The 18,787-nt window shown below is 40.4% G+C and overlaps 1 protein-coding gene across 1 annotated transcript in view; it reads right to left on the bottom strand.

Annotated features, from left to right (window-relative positions):
- Nucleotides 1-11,319: 11,319 nt before the first annotated feature.
- The window catches only part of EFHC2 (EF-hand domain containing 2), a 232,957-nt gene continuing 225,489 nt past the window's right edge, over nucleotides 11,320-18,787 (bottom strand). The window contains exon 15 of the mRNA XM_037065732.1: nucleotides 11,320-11,504. Within this exon, the coding sequence (XP_036921627.1) occupies nucleotides 11,403-11,504 (102 nt within the window). The 3' untranslated portion in view covers nucleotides 11,320-11,402. The remainder of the gene's footprint in view (nucleotides 11,505-18,787) is intronic.

Genomic DNA, 18,787 nt, shown 5'->3' with positions numbered 1-18,787 from the left:
TAGTTGTATTACTTTAAAGCTACTGCACATGTGGTCTCTGAAGATTTTCCCTGATTGGCCACCAGAGAAGGGGTTTCACAATGTTACCAAATGGACACTCCCTTCTCCTGGGGTCCCCTTGTACTAGGTTCGCCTTGCCTGCCGCCAGGAAATTATAGTTCTCCATGTCAGAGATTGGTGAAAAGGAAAGGAGTTATTTATTCAAAAGTTATACAGACTTAAGACTAATGACTTAATGTCTTCATTAAAACCCCAAAGTCCCTTAACACACCCACAAACACACACAGTTCTTACTTCCCCTCTTTGCCTGGTCCAGGGTGCCATATCTCAGGAAAAGAAACGGAAGTCCATGGCTCAGGTAGCCCCCAGTTCTTCTCAGTAATCCATGCTCAGCTGGTAGGCCTCCCTTCCTTCCCCGCACCATCAGCTGTATCGCCAGGATCTCCAGTTCTTCATCCAAAACCATATGGCACCTTCTCATGGCCCACGAACAAGAGTCCTTTCACCCCTTTCCTTCCCTCAGCATCTCTTTTGCATTCTGTCCAAACAGCTAAGAGAGAGCTCTGTATTGCAACTACCTCTTCTTTTCCAGCTTCCTAAGCTGCCTGGCAAAGGGAGCCCCAAAGCCGTGTGGTTCCTCTCTGCTAAAGTCTCATGGTCCTTCTCTGCCAGAGCCACGTGTTTCTTCCTTTCTCACCAAAGCTGCATGGTGAGTCTTGTCATGGCTGCCATGCCTGGGTTTAAATTCCAGAGCCAATCTTCCTCTGCAGCCCCATTTCTGACTCCTCCCACAACTGGCTGCACTGGCCAGCATTCCTGTATTTTCTAGCTTTACTGGACTGCCATAGTAAGTCCAGGGAGGCACGACCCTGTGGTGTGGAGCCAATCATCTCCAAGCTCTTTTGCAGGCTCTGTAACCAGGGGGAGTTGCCTCCCAATTACATCCTTGGTGGAAGTCACTGCAATCTCCCTGGCTCAAAGCATGGCCACAGCTATTTAACATATCTATGAAATCAGTTAAAGGTGATAGATACGTTAAATGACTGTTCTAGAGGTTATCTGCAAAACTGTTGCTATGCAAAACAACTCTCAATGGCCCTGCTCCATTTCTCCAATCTCCCAGTTGAGACTTGTGGGGGTGAGGACATCCCATATTTTTATATTTCCTGGACACCCTGAGTTCTGCACCCCATTACAAATACTTCTTTTGGGGGCCTCCTGGCTGTACCCTCTTACAAATGGATTGAGAAAGCGCTCCAAAGAATGACAATTTTGCAGCTTATTTTATTAAAACAAACAAGCAAGCAAAGTACAACCAGACACATTGAAATAAAGAACAAACTGGCAGTAACCAGAGATGAGGGAGGAGAAGGATAATAGGGGAAAATAGGGGAAGGGCCATCAAAGAACATGTATAAAGGACATATGGACAAAGCCAAAGGGGGTAGGTTGGAGGGTGGGAGGTGGGGGTGGGGGGGAGGGGGCTGTGGGGGGGTGAAAATGGAGACAACTTTTCTTGGACAATAAAAAGAAAGTGTGTACTGGGACATGGAGGACCGAAGCCACTGCCTACGCCAGAACAAGGAAGGTATGCATCTCCAGCTAAATACCTAACCACGAGATTCCCCATAATCAGAAGAAATTAAGGCATAACTGCTGGCATCCTGCTGGAAACTGGTTGAATCCACACTGCGCCTCCTCTCTCCCTTGAACTTTTCCCAGAAACAAGGCCCATAAATCTCCTGGACTTTCTGTCCTGGAATCAGCCACAAACCAATAAGAGGACACTGTCTTGCAAACACCTGTACCCAGGACACCTGGTGCAGATCAGCAGGGTAACCCACCCTCCCCGGAAATCTGCTACATACCCTGAAAACCCCTTATACCCTTGCCCTTGCTGCTGTAGTCTGGTTGGACAACCCACCTGATCACAGTGTCTCTCACTTTGAATAAAAGCCCTAAATTGGTCCTTTTTGGCTCCTGGTCCTTTCTTAGCCACCTCGGCTCCCTAACAATTAGAATCAAAGGAGGAGACAAAAATGTTACATGAAATCCACTAGTGGTAGATTAAGGGGGCAGGAGAAAGCAGAGCTCAAACCATGCAAGCTAAAAGTGCAATTTTAGGATTGGATAAAAAGTAGAATGGGTATGTAATGGGGTAGGTTGGAGCAGAGCAGAGGCCCCTAGAAAACAGAGGAGATCCCAGGTTCAAAAGAACCCATCTCCAAATCCTACAGAGGCGGGGGGCGGGGAGAAGGGGTGCCAAAGTGGCAGATTAAAAATACCATGCCTACTTCTGGCCAAGATGGAGGCGTAGGTGGAAACACTGTGCCCCCTCCCACAACTAAATTTAAAGACAGCGAAGTTTTAGAAACAAAAATGCAGCCAAAACAGTGAAAATTGAACTGTACAGAAGTTCGACAACAAGGAACCACTCAGCTAGACCAGTAAGAGGGGCAGAGGCAGCAGCAGAGAGGGTCGGGCTGGAAAGATCATTCTGTCTGACCAACCCTGGAGCAGAGGCAGAGGCGGTTGGTGGATCCCAGGCGTGGGGTGGCAACAGGCGGACCCAGTGAGGGCGCAGGGGGGCTGGCTGACTGCGGTCACACATTTGCGCGCAGATAAACCAAGCGAAGGAGCGAACAGTGAGACAGACAGCTCACGCTAGGGCCCCAGTGGGAATTAGAGCCTGAAAGCACCAACTGGAAAGACTTTCTCGGGGTTGAGGGGCCGGGAGAGGGTCCCCGGCTCACAGAGAGTTCGTTGGAGAGACCTACAGGGTCCTGGAGAGTACACAGGCCCACATACCCAGGAACCAGTGCCACAGGAGCCCAATTTGCTTGTGGGAAGTGGCAGAGGGTACCAAAATCTGAAGAGAGCAGAACAAACACCATTGCTTCCTCACTGACCCTGCCCTCACATACAGCATTACAACCCAGCAACCTGGTTGTCCTGCCTGGTGAACATCTAAGGCTCCGCAGCTCATATGTAGCAGACCCGAACAGACCAAAACATTATGGCTCAAACAGAAGAACAACTCAAAGCCCCAGAGACTTCTAAGCGACCAAGACATAGCCAACCTATTGGATGGATAGTTCAAAATACTGGTGATCAGGATGCTCACAGAACTGGTTGATTTTAGTTACAAATTAGAAGAAAAAATGAAGGCTACACTAAGTGAAATGAAGAAAAACGCACAGGAAACCAATAGTGATGGAAAGAAAACTGAGACTCAAATCAAGGGAGTGGACCAGAAGGAAGAATGAAACATTCAACCAGAACAGAATGAAGAAACAAGAATTCAAAAAAATGAGGAGAGGGTTAGGAACCTCCAGGACATCTTTAAACATTCCAACATCTGAATCATAGGGGTACCAGAAGGGGAAGAAGAAGAGCAACAAGTGGAAAACTTATTTGCACAAATAATAAAGGAGAACTTCCCCAATCTGGCAAAGGAAATACACTTTCAGGAAGTCCAGGAAGCTCAGAGAGCCCCAAAGAAGTTGGACCCAAGAAGGAATACATCAAGGCACAGCATAATTACATTCGCCAAAATTAAAATGAAGGAGAGAATTCTAGAAGCAGCAAGAGATAAGGGGACAGTCACCTACAAAGGAGTGCCCATCAGACTGTCAGCAGATTTCTCAGAAGAAACCTTACAGGCAAGAAGGAGCTGGAAAGAAGTATTCCAAGTCATGAAATCCAAAGACCTACAGCCAAGATTGCTCTATCCAGCAAAGCTTTCATTTAGAATGGAAGGACAGATAAAGTGCTTCTCAGATAAGGTCAAATTCAAGTTCATCATCACCAAGCCCTTATTGTATGAAATGTTAAGAGGACTTATCTAAGAAAAAGAAGATAAAAAATATGAACAGTGAAAGGACAGCAAACTCACAGTTATTAACAACCACACCTAAAACAAAAGCAAACTAAGAGGACAGCTAGATCCGGGGCAGAACCATAGAAATGGAGATCACAAGGAGGGTTAGAAATAGGGGAGTGGGAGGAGGAAGAGGGGGGAGAAGGTACAGAGAATAAGTAGCATAGATGGTAGGTAGAAAATGGACAGGGGGGAGAGCAGGAATACTATGGGAAATACAGAATCTAAATAACTTGTGACACATGGACATGAATGAAAGGGGGCAATGGTGGGGGAAGGGTGTGCAGGGTGGAAGGGAGTGAAGGGGGAATGGGACAACTGCAATGGCATAATCAATAAAATATATTTTTAAAAAATACCATGCCTTCTCCAAGGCTGGGAGGTCCTGACAGAGCAGAAGGCACAGTGCTTAGGGCACACTGCACAACAAAGGCAGATTAGAGCAGCCTATGCTTGCCTGAAGGGAGGGGCTACTAAAGGAGGCTGCTGCCTGGGGCAAACTATAAGCAAAAACAATGTGACTCTGAGAAGACGTGTAAGCAATCACTCAGGACACTGGTAGGGGGAGGCGGGAAGCTCATATAGTGCCTGTGTGAGCCTTGGGGTCAAATGCCCAACCCTGGACAAACAGATGCATGTGCACCTATGAATGGTTGGGAAACTTCTGTCCCGACTAAAGAAGGTCAAAGACACTGGGGAACTGATAAAAATGGTAGACACTGAACACTGTAGGAAAAGCTGGATACCCATTGGCTTCCTGGGCATGTGGGATTTTGAAAGGGCCTTTTAAGAGAAAAGATTGGGAAAGGCTCTCTCTCTCTCTCTCTCTCACTGGTGCTCTCTTGGTACAGGCACTTGGTAGAAGTCACTCATTATGTTGCTTTGGATTTTGGTGCAAGCTGTCTCTCTGGGCTTTTAGCATTTGGACATTCTGGGCCTCTGGGCTTATTCCCCACATGGATGGGAGAGCTTGTGAGACCCACCAGGCAGAGGTAGGACCCACCAAGGGCTTAGACTCCACATGGATGGGAGCCCACTCTTGGAGGCAGAGTTCCACACTGGGATGTGTGCCTCCCTGGGTTCCAGCCTCTGGAACACCATGATCCAGTAATGCACAGCACATGGGTCCTGGACTGTTCCATGGAGACTGGGAGCTGTGTACCCCACATCCTGAAAGAGAGCTGCTGTGAGAAGATGGTGACTCTGAAACCCACAAGTGCACATTCCAGAGAGGTTGGAGATCAGTTTGCATGACTGGCTTAAGAACAGATAAGGAACTGGGGAACTTCTGGGCATGGTTTTAACTTGTAGTCTTTTGGGGACCAAGAGAATTTCTAGGTCTCATGGGAGAGAAGGGTTCAGAGCAGGAGTGCTGTCAGCCCTCCTCCACCCCAAGATTGGAACCCTCTTAATAAAAAACTATTTTCTTCAACACTAATTGTTGGGTCAGATATAAAGGTACCAAGTGTCCACAGCCCAGTTTTCACTGTTACAAAAAGACACATACTTCTTTTACATTGGTTGGTATAGGATAGTTAATAATTAACATTTACAGCACAGAGATGGTATTCAGGGAACTAGATAAAATGATGGGTTCTGAAGTTTTTTGCTCTGGTAGGGGTGGGTGTGCCTGGAGGGGTCCGGAAAAGATAACCCTGACACAGAAAAAGACAATCGACAGGTTCACTTAAGGTAAAGACTGACCTTTGTCAAGGAAGCTACAGTCCTAGGACATGACGACCTGCCACAACTCACTTTTGGTTAGGAAGTTTTATGTACTATCCTATGTGGTTACTGTGTTTGTAAGGCCATCATGCAGGCCTCCCCTGAGCTTCTGTTGACCCCTAAGATTTAGTGTTGACCCTTTTTCATCCAGTTTCCCTTTTTGGACATAAATCAATCCAAAGGATGCATGGATGACCAACCTTTTGTTTGGATAATGTGGTCCCACAGTGCTAGGAAGGCTGATTCCTATGAAGTCTTAGTATCATGTCAGCATTTGTCTTGCTGAACAGTGGACCAATGGGGATGGGACAAGACCATAACCTTGGATGTAAGTCAAGTCTGAATTTTTCTGGAAAGGGAAAGGCAGGTAAAAATGGGAGGCTTTCAGGTCTTACAGGCCTTCATTAAGAAAAGAAACATACTTCCCTGGCTGGTATAGCTCAGTGGATTGAGTGCAGGCCTGCGAACCAAAGGGTCGGGGTTCAATTCCCAGTCAGGGCACATGCCTGGGTTGCAGGCCAGTTTCCAAGTTCAGGACACGTGAGAGGCAACCACACATTGATCTTTCTCTCCCTCTCTTTCTCCTTCTTTCCCCCCCCCCCTCTAAAAATAAATAAAATATTCAAAGAAAAAAGCACTGTGGATCATTTCTGACCTATGAGCTGTCAGATCCAGGTTTTGTTGTCTGCCTTACTTTTCTGTATTTTCCATCTAGTACAGTGGTCCCCAACCTTTTTGGCACCAGGGACCGGTTTCGTGGAAGATGATCCTTCCACGGATGGTGGGGTATGGTTTCAGGGTGATTCAAGCTCATTACATTCAAGCTCACCTGCTGTGTGGCTCAGTTCCTAACAGGCCATGGAGTGGTACCAGTCCGTGGCCCAGAGGTTGGGGACCCCTGTAATATAATGTTACTTATAGTTTGAGGGCACACCATACACATCTTCAGTTTTCATTATCTGACCATGAGATGGGCTTCCATTTACTAGTATTGTTGTTGTTATTATTATTATTGCCAATCTACTTCCCACTGGAAGCACTCAAGTGCATTCATTAATCTGATTCCTGCTGGGTATGCAATTGGGAACTGTAACTGTAAGGTTTATTCAAGGCCAAAGCTGTAAGAATGCAATGGTGTAAATTATAATCACCATCTAAAAATTTCCAAAGTGCAGGAGGACAATAAGAGTTTCACAAGTAAATTTCCTTTGCCTCAGCAGCCATTATAGTAGGCCATATTTTAAAGCCACCTCAGCTGCCATCTGAATTAATATAGTTAGTAGTCTTTGTTGGGTTAGGGGTAAACACATTCCCATTACTGGGTTCTAGGGTTTATACATAAAATTCCTTTTTCAATATTACTTTCAACTAACCTTCTATAACTTCCATTGTCCTTGTTAGTCTCTCTTTACTCATTCAGATATAACCAACTTATTAGAACAAACTATTTCCTTTTAACTTCTCTCAAAAACAGACACATCCCTTTAAAAGTCTATATTCTTAACCAAAAAAGATTATATATGTAATCAGAAACATGACAATTTGTTATTCAATGGATTCTGCATTATTAAGCATCATAAATATTTTGTGGAAAACTCTACTATTTCATTAAGTTATTAATAAGACTCCAAGAGCTGAACTTACAGCAAAATTATAACTTATAGAAGAAAGGGACAGCAAAGTGTAAAATAAATGCCAAAGGCTATGAAGCAGTTCTCACTCAAATTAAGATAAATAAATTCAAGTTGGAAAGGCAAGCATTTTAGGGGTTTTTTGAGACATTTCATTTTTTCGATCAAGAATTCCCTGCTATTTGAAAGGTGAAATGGCAATTTAAATATCTTAAACTCATGACTGAGTTGTCCATAAAGGCTGGAAGCTCTATGAAACAGCACACAAATCACACTGACCAGCTTAAAACTGGTTCTATTCCTTTAAAGTGTATTGGTGATTAATACAATCCTTATTTACAGAGACAGCACTGCATATATACCATCTCTGTCCTCCAGTCTTGTAGCTTCCCACATAAGCAAAGGATCGGAACATGGTGGGAACTTGAACACAGGACCCCTTTCAGAAGTGAAGTATCTGTTGTCCAGGAAGATGTGGTACTGAAGCTCCTTGCCATAAATGACCAAGTTCCAAGGTTCTCAAATTGAAACTAACCCCACAAGCACTTGTACATACTTGGTCCTCTTAACTCCTTAAAACCCTCCAAGTGTAAACCATCAGGGACTTCAGGCATTTGAGCAATTGCTTTCCCATTCTCCTTGCATGTCCTAGCAACTAAGTGATTCCAATTTCTCCACTGCAATTCTCAGTGCCCAGTGTTTGGCTCTGCTGTGCACTGGCAGGACAGACTCTTTTTCTGTTCAGTTATATCTATAACCCTAAATAACCAAATTTCAAATAGCATAGCATACAAAAAAAGACCAATAATGGTATGTTTAACATCAATTGGATCAAAGTTAATACATAGAATAAAGTAGGCAGAATGTTTAAACTATTCTAATAGTTGAAAGGTACAGTGCTCTTCATCTCCTTTCTACTGTCTAAAATTTTAACTGTTTCAGTAAGCAATAAATCAATCCATAGACTCATCCACATTACTTCTCAAACAGGTCTAAACAGTTCAAATTGTTAGGTTAAAAAGGTGAGGAGGCAATTAAACATTGGAAATTAGTCATCTGCTGACAACATCCATACTTTACAAAAATGACTCAGCAAACCATTTAATGTGAACAACAGCTTTTAATCAATTTCTTAATGAAAAGATTATTTGATTTGGCCTTTCAAATGACTTTATCAATCATTCTCACAGTTCCAGGAATACTAAAAAAATTTATTCTTAACACAAAAGATTTGGCTATGTTAACCTTCAACTCACAGAGACATCCAACAGGCAGCAGTTGCATTTCTATTAAAGTGAGAAAATGTTAGGAGCTAAAAATATAAGTATATACAAAGGTTGTAAAACTTTAAAAAAAGTAAAAAAAAAAGAAAGGAAAAAAGAAGTATTACCCCAGAACAATGACAATAATTGGGATTTCTCTTTGTCAGAGGAAAGAGATGAGACAGAAATTCCAGCAGTTTTTCCCACCTCCCCTCAATTTTTGAGTGGCAGGATTTATTTATGCTGAAAACTAGTTATCTACTCCTTGAAACCTAACCAGAATTCATCAGTATTTTGGGACCACATAGGATCAAGGGGGGGTTGCTGGAAGATTTCCAGAAGGATTATACAACAATTCGTTGATATTTACATAATGAGAATAAATGTTTTTCCTAAGATAGCATTTCCCTTCAGTGCCTTGAGACCACCAGGAAAAGAGGGCAGCACAGAAATTCTATTACATCAGTAGTCTTTGTTTTTATAGCTTTAGCATTTATTAACTAGTGGGAGCTGTTTATTGGGTCAAAAACTTTACTAATGGGTTTATTATCTCTAAATTTTAAACCTCCTTCCATATATGGCTTAGTTATAAAGAAGAATAATTATTTAAAGTGTTTGTATGGCTGCAGTGTATCATGTTTATCAGCATGATTCCTATAATGGCCATTTAATTGCTAATTGCGGGCTTGAACTTCGAATAACCAGAGCAGTGACACACATCTATGCAACAGAACAAACAATTGTCACCCTACAAATTCAGGAGCATATCATTGGTTTGCTTCCTTTCCTTTTCTCCTCCTATTTCTCAAATGAATTATATTACAAGCCCCTACAAGGGCTAAATTATTCACATATTTAAAATCTTGAGGGAAAGTCAACAGACTGAAGAGTTGAATAGGTAAGTGATAAATATGTCAGCCTGAAAAGTTCCAGGAAAAGTGTCATCCTTCTAAAAGCTTGTTTGCTGGGGAGTGAAAAATCTTAAAGTGACAAAATGGCTTGGCACTGTCACTTGTATTTTTTAAAAATTCTGGGACAAAAATCAAGTAGTCGAAATTAGATTTTGTGGGTAAATGGTTCTAATATATAAATTGGGTATGCTAGTTTATTGGAAAGTCCCATGGTGCCTATTCTAACAATGGCACATGTAGAATAATCCTAGGATTAGATATAGAAATAGTTTATTAACTTCAATTTTAAAAACTGAAACAGCCATTGTTGTTGAGCAAATCAATATGTGTGAGTGCCAAGAAGCCAGCTTGTTTCTAAGCAAGAAGCTGCAGATGTGGAGTGAAGAATCATGAGCTAGAAAGGCCCCTGAGCTATCATCAGTTCTTATTCCTCTCCTCAGAGCAGTCCTTGAAAAGTAAATGTCAAAGACCTTTCTCCATAGGCTTCCAATGTCTCTGAGAACACCACATAACTTGATATATGATACAGGGTACCCAACATTGAAGAATCAGATAGATTGGGACAAACTTCTCTGAATGAATTCCCAGAGGTCCATGATTATGTGTTAATCAAATATATACATGACAAAAGTTCTTTTGAGACTTATAATATGTAGGCCTAGAAGAAAAATAAAAATAGAACTAGAGAAATGCAGGAGGGAAATGATATAGTCTTAAAATATTTAAACTCCTGGGGTAGGTGGTATGTGTGTAGAGAATGAACCAAAAAAAAAAAAAAGAGAGAGAATGAACCAAAAAAAATCTTTCAAAATCTTTAGCACTCACATCCCTAAATATTTTAGACATAATACATTTTAGACATAATACATAACACCAAAATGTATTATATACATATCCATATATTCCTAAGTTAACATGCTAACTTTAGATATAAGAAGGGCATTAAAATATAAATACTCCATGTTTCAATTTCTCTCCCAAATTTGTACATACCCATAAGTGTGTTGTAGGGAGGGGGCAATCCTTTTCTTTTCACAGCTTTGTTAATGTCAGAAAATAAATACCTTCACTGTAGCAGTTTAAGGGTTATTTTGAAACAATGGGTTGTTACAAAGTTTAATTGTATAGGTAACAAATGTGTTAAAAAGATTTCAAAAATATTTAATAGAATCACAACTTATTGCTCTAATATAATTTGATTTTATGTTGTCATGTATAGCTATCAAAAGTCATTTTCTTTATATGTTGTAATAAAACAAATTATATTGTTTACAAAATTACCATAAGATTCTTTGGTATTAATAAATCATAAATACAATTGAAATGTTTGATGTTGCCTTAAATGACTTTTTAAACTTTTTAAAGGGTTTTATTTTATTTTTAGACAGAAGGGAAAGGAGGGAGAAAGAGAAGGAGAGAAACATTAACGTGTGGTTCCGTCTTGCACACCCTGTACTGGGGACCTGGCCTGCAACCCAGGCATGTGCTCTGATTGGGAATATAACTAGAGACCCTTTGGTTCACAGGCTGGCACTCAATCCATTGAGCCACACCAGCCAAGACTAAATGACATTTTTGGGGGGTTTCTTTTTTTTAAGATTTTATTTATTTATCTTTAGAGAGGAAGAGGAGGAGAGAAATATCAATGTATGGTTGCTTCTTGTGAGTCCCCTGCTGGGAACTGGCCCGCAACCCAGGTATGTGCCCTGACTGGGAATCGAACCGTGATCGTGTGGTTTGCAGGCCTGTGCTCAATCCACTGAGCTACACCAGCCAGGGCCTAAATGACATTTTTAATAGTACTGGTACATCACAATATAATATGATGTTCTGAAAAACATTAAAATGACAAAAAGAGATTAATTATAGTCTATTGATTTCAATTCAATATAAACCTTGATTCTTTTTTGTTTTTAATGAGATTACATCCACTAAGATAAACTTAGCAAAATTAGAACAGGAAGCCAAAGAAAGCTGAGCAAAATTGGCATGGTTACTCTACCTGTAAGCCATACACGTCCTTTAAAAATTTTAAATAGTTAATGTATTTCGAAGGAATAGGTGATGGCATACCAATCCACACATCTTCACATCTCTAGGGAAAAAAAGTGGATATAATTAAAACCACATCTCAAAGTACAATTTTCTAAATGCAACATTATCTTGTTATATAAACTCTTAGCAAATAGTTTATTTTCAAAGCTGACATTTCTATAGCCCACTTTTGGATTACAATGACTTTGTGGTACACTGGATTCTTACGCTTGACTCTTCATCCCTTCCTGTATTAGAATTATACATATACTGTCTGTGAGATGTGACTTTACAGCACCTTCCAAGCTCCATGGAGAAGTTGATTTTCCTGTCCCTTTGTTATGGTCTCAGCCACCTGACTGGCTTCAGCCTATGCAATGTTACCAGATGTACCAGAGGCCTTAATCTGCTGGCATGATTTGGCTTGGCTTCCTATGCCTCTGCCATAGCTATGAGAAGAACAGGGATCATGAGGTGGCTGGTCAGAATGACACAGGAGGAAGAAACCCAGCTGACCTACAGGACCATGGAAGAGAAAAATAATTGTCTATTATTGCAAACCACTCAAATTTAGGTATGGGACTGTTTGTTATGCAGCATTACTTCAGTGATAGCTCCTCCTATGCTTCATTAAGAACTCAATTTTTTAAAAATCCAAACTGCTAGCTATACTGGATGCTTGGTTACTGTTTCTTCCATCTAACAATGGTAAGGACTGGATCATTCACAATGCTCTTGGGGATAAGTTATTTTATATGCACTTCAAATATATGTAGTATAAAAATATACACACATATACTTTAGACATATGTATGATGCATATGCGTGCATATATTTAATAATTTCAGAAAAATAAATATCTTCACTCTAGAGAAGATTAAAAATAAATATTACTATTATTTATTTTTAATATTCCCCTGAAGACATGTTTTTATTGATTTTAGAGAGAGAGAAAAACATTGATGTAAGAAACATTGATCAGTTGCCTCCTGTATGCACCCCAACCAGGAATCAAATCCACAACCTTTTTGGTGTATAGGACGATGCTCCAACCAACTGAACCACCCCACCATGGCTAAGAATTCATTTGATGAGGTAGGTTGCAACAAAATTATATAATAAACGTGTTAAAGAGATTTCATAAAATCTTATATATAAAATCTATATACATGCCCATATGTCCATATGAGGTCTGTCCAGAAAAAGTCCAGCCATAAAAAAAAAAAGTCCTGGCTGGTGTAGCTCAGTGGATTGAGCGCGGGCCTGCAAACCAGATGATCGTGGTTCAATTCCCAGTCAGGGCACATGCTTGGGTTGCAGGCCAGTTTCCGGCAGGGGCCAGTTCCCTGCAGGGGATGCGTGAGAAGCAACCATACATTGATGTTTCTTTCCTCTCTCCTTCCCTTCCCCTCTAAAAAGATAAATAAATAAAATATTTTAAAAAGAAAAAGAAAAAGTCCAGCCATGGTTAATATAACAAGAATGGTTTGCACGTCGGTGTAACCTGGTAGCCAAGGAGGGTGGACTGGAATATGCCTGTGTGAACAATGATGACTTCACTTACAAGTCAGTGGGGGTGGTAGATGCCATTAAGGGAGCGTGTGTACTGTGTGGCTGTCACATTCAAAATGACTGAGTAGAGCAATGAATCTGCATCAAATTTTGCATTAAGCTTGAATATTCCTCCACAGAAACTATTTGTATGATTCAGAAGGCTGCAGCTATGGGCAACTGGTGATTGGCAGCTTCATCACAACACGTCTGTTCATGCATCACATCTTACACAGAGTTTTTTGGAAAAACATCAAACCATCCAGGTGATGCAACCCCCCTACAACCCAGATTTGGTGCCTTGCAACTCTTGACTTTTCCCAAAACTAAAATCACCGTTAAAAGATAAGAGATTTCAGATCCTCAATGAGGTTCAGGAAAATATGATGAGGCAGCTGATGGTAATGGGAAGAACTGTGTGAGGTCCCAAGGTGCCTACTTTGAAGGGGACTGAGATGTCATTGTCCTATGTACAATGTTTCCTGTGTCTTCTTCAATAAATGTCTCTATTTTTCATATTATATGACTGGATACCTTCTGGACAGACCTCATACTTACTTTTTACTTATGCTGCAATGGTCAATTCATATTAATATCAATGGGGGGGGAAGCCCATAACTGTATCTGCTTATATTTCTATTTTCAAGGTTAACTATTTTATATAAGAGGTGCTATATGTTGTCTAAAGCTAAATTACTATCCAAAGTCACAAGATATCACAGAAACATAAGTAAGAACTCATTGATTCTATGGGATGGAATTGTGGATGTAACCTGATTAAGTGATGTTTCACTTGTGCCGTATGGAATGAAGAGCAGTTCAGCAGAGGATTAAAGTGATGAAAGCTGTTCCAAGCATAGGAAACAGCATAAGCAAAAGTTTAGAGACTTTCTGAGATTTTTGAGAAAGGGTAGGTAGCCCAGTGTGGTTTGGGGCACATAGTACAAAGAGGCAAGAAAGGCAGTTAGAAGGAAAACATACGGCTACACTCAGGGGCTTTTGTGCTAGTTTATTCTTTATGCTGTGGTTAAGGAAAGGCACTGGTGAGTCTCAGCCAGAAAAATCTGATTAGAAATTAATTACATAACTCATTGGAAGTATGAAGAATGAAATGAAGGAGTAAAATCACTATGGAAGTTACTGCAATAATCCTGTGAAGAGATGATTGTGTTATAACCATGGCAGCTGAAGCTGGGATGGATAAGAGCCACATCTGAAAGATTTAGCTATACAGTAGAACATACACAATACCTGGAAGGTAACTGGTTGGAAGTGGCTATAAAAGAAAAGGCTAGTGTTATGGGTTGAATTGTGTCCTCTCAAAAAAAAAAAGAAAGAAAAAGAAAAGAAGTGTTAAAGTCCTATTATTTCAGTAACCTCCAAGCTTCTGGGTTGGTAAACACATGGAGATTTGGAAACAGTGGCCTTTCTGAAGAGGACATGAAGCTCCTCACCCTTTCCCCATACCCTGCCCCATGCATCTCTTCCTTCTGGCTGTTTCAAACCAGTAATCTAGTAAGTAAAATGTTTCTCTGCATTCTATGAGCCACTCTATGAAATTAATCAAATCCAAGGAAGGAATCATGGAAACTTCTATAGCCAGTTGGTTAGAAGCACAGGTGACAACCTGGACATGCAAATGATGTCTCAAATGGGGCAGAGGCAGTCTTGTGGGGTAGTTAGGGCTAAGGCACTAACCTGTAGAATCTAAGGCTGTCTCTGGGTAGATAGTATCAAAACTGAGTTGAATTGTAGGACACCAACCCAGCTGGCATCAAGAATTGCTTGGTAAGGGAAAAAAAATTCCACACACTGGAATTGGCACCAGAATGGTAGCCAACTCTTCATTTTAGGGAGATTTCCCAAGTACTGGTTTAAATGAACTAATAGGAACCAAATTGGGATCCAAAGGAGAGTAGGAAGCAGAAGGTAAAACTTATGAAACTTGGAACGGGATCAATAAAGTAGAGGGAAAAGATATCTCTTCATAATTTTTGCCTGTAATTGGGTCCATCTAAAGGATTCACGTGGTCAATCTCTTTGTAAAATAAATAGATATTTATTTTTTTATTTAATTATTGACCAAGTACAGTTTTCTGTCTTTTACTCCCATCCCAGCCCACTCCCCCCCAGTGCTCCACACCTCCCTCCCATTTCCACCCCTGTTAGTTTTTGTCCATGTGTCCTTTATACTTGTTACTGTGAATCCTCCCCCTTTTCCCCTGAAATTCTCTCCCCTTTCCCCTCTGGTCCCTGTCTATTTCAGTGTCTTTGATTATATTTTGCTTGCTTGTTTGTTTTGTGGTTTAGCTTCCTGTTAAAGGTGAGATCATACGGTATCTGTCTTTGAATGCCTGGCTTATTTCACTCAGCATAATGCTTTCCAGTTCCATCCATGATGTTGCAAAAGGTAGGAGCTCCTTTCTTTCTGCTGCATAGAGTTCCATTGTGTAAATAAATGTACCATAGTTTTTTGATCTATTCATTTACTGACGGGCACCTAGGTTGCTTCCAACTCTTGGCTATTGTAAATTGTGCTGCTATGAACATTGGGGTGCATAGGTTCTTTTGGATTGGTATTTCAGGGTTTTTAGGATATACTACTAGCAGTGGAATTGCTGGGTCAAAAGGCACATTCATTTTTAGTTTTCTGAGGAAATTTCACACTGTTTTCCGTAGTAGTTGTACCAGTCTGCAATCCCACCAACAGTGAACTAGGGTCCCCTTTTCCCCACAACCTCTCTAACACTTGTTGTTTGTTTCTTTGTTTATGATGGCCATTCTGACCAGTGTAAAGTGGTATCTCATTGTGGTTTCAATTTGCATCTCTCTGATAGCTAGTGATATTGAGCACTTTTTATGTGTCTCTGGATCCTCTGTATGTCCTCCTTAGAGAAGTGTCTGTTCAAGTTCTGTAAACAGATCTTTAGTGACATGAGAAACTCCCACACTACCACTGCCTAATTGTTCTAATAAATCCACAAATGTTCCAAACATCACAGACCATTTATGACAATCTGGGCAGTGAGTTAAAAACATTCTTTGTCTTCATTGGCCTTTTATTCATCCTACACTACAAATGCAAAGAAAACTCCAGCTTATATTGTATTCCCAGCAGTGCATGTAAATTTTAAGTGGAAATAACCATATGGGAATTTTACAACAGGACAACTCATTCACAGTAGTCCATCCCCCCCTTCAAAATGAGGATGAATGTGCTTGTGTTTCTGAAAGCACCCCTCAACGATGCTTGTTGGAATCTTAAATATCTTTGTGTATCAGGCTCTGCCAGTGCCCTTCCCGATCCCCTCACCCTCTCACCCCACACTTGGCTCACACCGGCCTGACTTCTAACCACCAGCACCTGTATTCTTTGGCCTGAGTGCTTTTCTTTGGCCTCTGATGCCCACTTTGGCTGCCCTAGTCACAGTGCCTAGGAATTAATTCTTTCCTCCCACTTCAGGAGCAGTCCTTACATCATGACTGATGGGAGTTGATGGATGAATACCTCAGCTCCTTTGCACTTTGCATGGGACCTGTCAGCTATGGATCCCTGTGTGTTTTGAGGAATTTAGCTCCAGCCATCCACATTTGTTACTGGTTTAATAATATGCCTCATAAGCTCCTTTTCTTCCATTTCTCACTTCCTCACCCTCTTACTAGTGCTCCTTTCACTTCCCCCCAAAACCACTTATACTCCAATCATTGTCTCTAAGTTAGTTTCTAGAGGAAGTCAAGCAAAGGCATTATTCAATTTTATATTTGCCAAAACCAATAAAGATCTATGAAAGTCACAGCACAGCTTGGAACAAAGCAACTTCCTGACAAACTGTGAACAGATCCAGAGTTTCCAATGTGACTTCTAGATAATTCAAGAGACAGTGCCCAAATTTAAAAAAAAAATGATTTTACTTAATAGGAAACATAAAGTGTATGTGTCACACAGCATTTTATAGAAGGAATAACTACGAAGTACATAGTGAAATTCAATAACAATGTAAAATTATGACTCTCAAATGGCTGGAAATCATTGTCTGCAAGAGGGGCCCATGACATCTCCCAAGCTGGCTGTCGCTAGAGCTACTTAAGATGTCAAACAAGTTGGCAATAGATTACTTGTTCATCAATGGTGAAAGAATATAGCTGACAATCTGTAAAATCACATACCCTTGAAATGGAAAGCAAAGATGGCACTATATGGAAACCCAGTAACTAGCAGCTTCCCAGTGAGAATAGCAAAGCTGCGAGTGAGTTCATGGGCCCTGGATTATTTGCTTTGACATTTTCAAAAGGAAATTTAATTGGATTATGTCTCCTTCTAGTTTAAAATTTTCTACTATAGTACTGGCCACCAGATGCATGAGGGGAAAAGACTGGGAGCCAATTACATTCCATGCTTCACTGAAACAAGATTATTTTTATTCCTCTCAAATGTGAGATTGATATAGTCATGCTACTGATTTTACTCTGCTACTACCCTCCACTCACTCAAAAAAGGATATTTTTTACAGGGAATATCTATGAATTTGTAGAAAACTCCAGTAGTGTGTATGGAATTGAAATTGTGGTTTTATCAGATATTCTTCTTTGTAATAGGTTGACATGACCTTAGAAATAATCAAATTAAAGTTGACAAAATCATAAAACCAGTAAAATTTCAGTAAATCAAATTAAAATTAATGTTGGAAAGACAATTCACAAATACTTGTTAAGATAATCAAGGGCATTCTGATGACATAAGGAAAAGCTCACATGTCAAGCCAGGAGATTTGCTTATATTCCTACATATTACTTTTAAAACAATTATTGGAGTGACATTGGTTCACAAAACCATATAGGTTTCAAGTGTACAACTCATCAAAACATCATCTGCACACTGCACTGTGTGGCCATCATCCCAGAATGAAGTCTCTTTCCATACCCATTTTCCCCAACTTTGGGCACCTCCACCTACTACCACCCAACTTTCCCTCTGGCTATCACCACACTGTTGTTTGTGTCTGTGTGTTATATATACTTTTTTTTTACCTTTTTTCACTTAGCCTCCTCAACCCTCCTCCCCTCAATCAGTGTGTTCCATGGACAATCAGTGTCCCATGTATCCATGTCTCTGTTTCCATTTTGTTCATTAGATTCCACATGTAAGTGAGATCTTATGGTATTTGCTTTTTTCTCTAACTGGCTTATTTCACTTAGCATAATGGAATTTCCTCAAAAAAATTAAGAATGGAACAGACGTTTGACCCAGCAATCCTACTTCTTGGAATATATCTGAAGAAAACCAAAACGCTAGTTCAAAAGAATATATGTATTCCTATGTTCATTGCAACATCATTTATAATAGCCAAGATCTGGAAATAGCCTAAGTGCCCGTCAGTAGATAAATGGATAAAAAGCAGTGGCACATATATACAATGGAATACTACTTGGCCATAAAAAAAGAAAATCTTGTTTTTGCAACAGCATGGATGGACCTGCAGATTATTATATTCTATACATTTCTGTCTTTACTGTAATGACAATATTTCACAATTGCTTCTCTCTGCCTCATATAAAGCTTCAATAGAGTGTAGCTAAAACATAGGTGCAGCTCCTAAGCAAGAAAACTTTCCATTATAAGGCAACTAAAGTTTTCAAGGATCCATGGATTTTTTTTCAGCTTTAGTGATAGACATACATATGGTTCAAATAGACATCATCCAACATTTTAAATTCAAGTGGATTCCAGCGGTATCATTTCCTAAGTTTATTGCTTGTGTTAGGTAATCAGTATGTGTCAACAGTTATTTTTTA

Source organism: Sturnira hondurensis, unplaced genomic scaffold, assembly GCF_014824575.4.
Source record: "Sturnira hondurensis isolate 20B ecotype Veracruz unplaced genomic scaffold, ASM1482457v3 Scaffold0016098, whole genome shotgun sequence".
Classification (NCBI taxonomy): domain Eukaryota; kingdom Metazoa; phylum Chordata; class Mammalia; order Chiroptera; family Phyllostomidae; genus Sturnira; species Sturnira hondurensis.
Note: the sequence above shows the minus strand (reverse complement) of the source record. Positions and strands in the feature narration are given on the sequence as shown.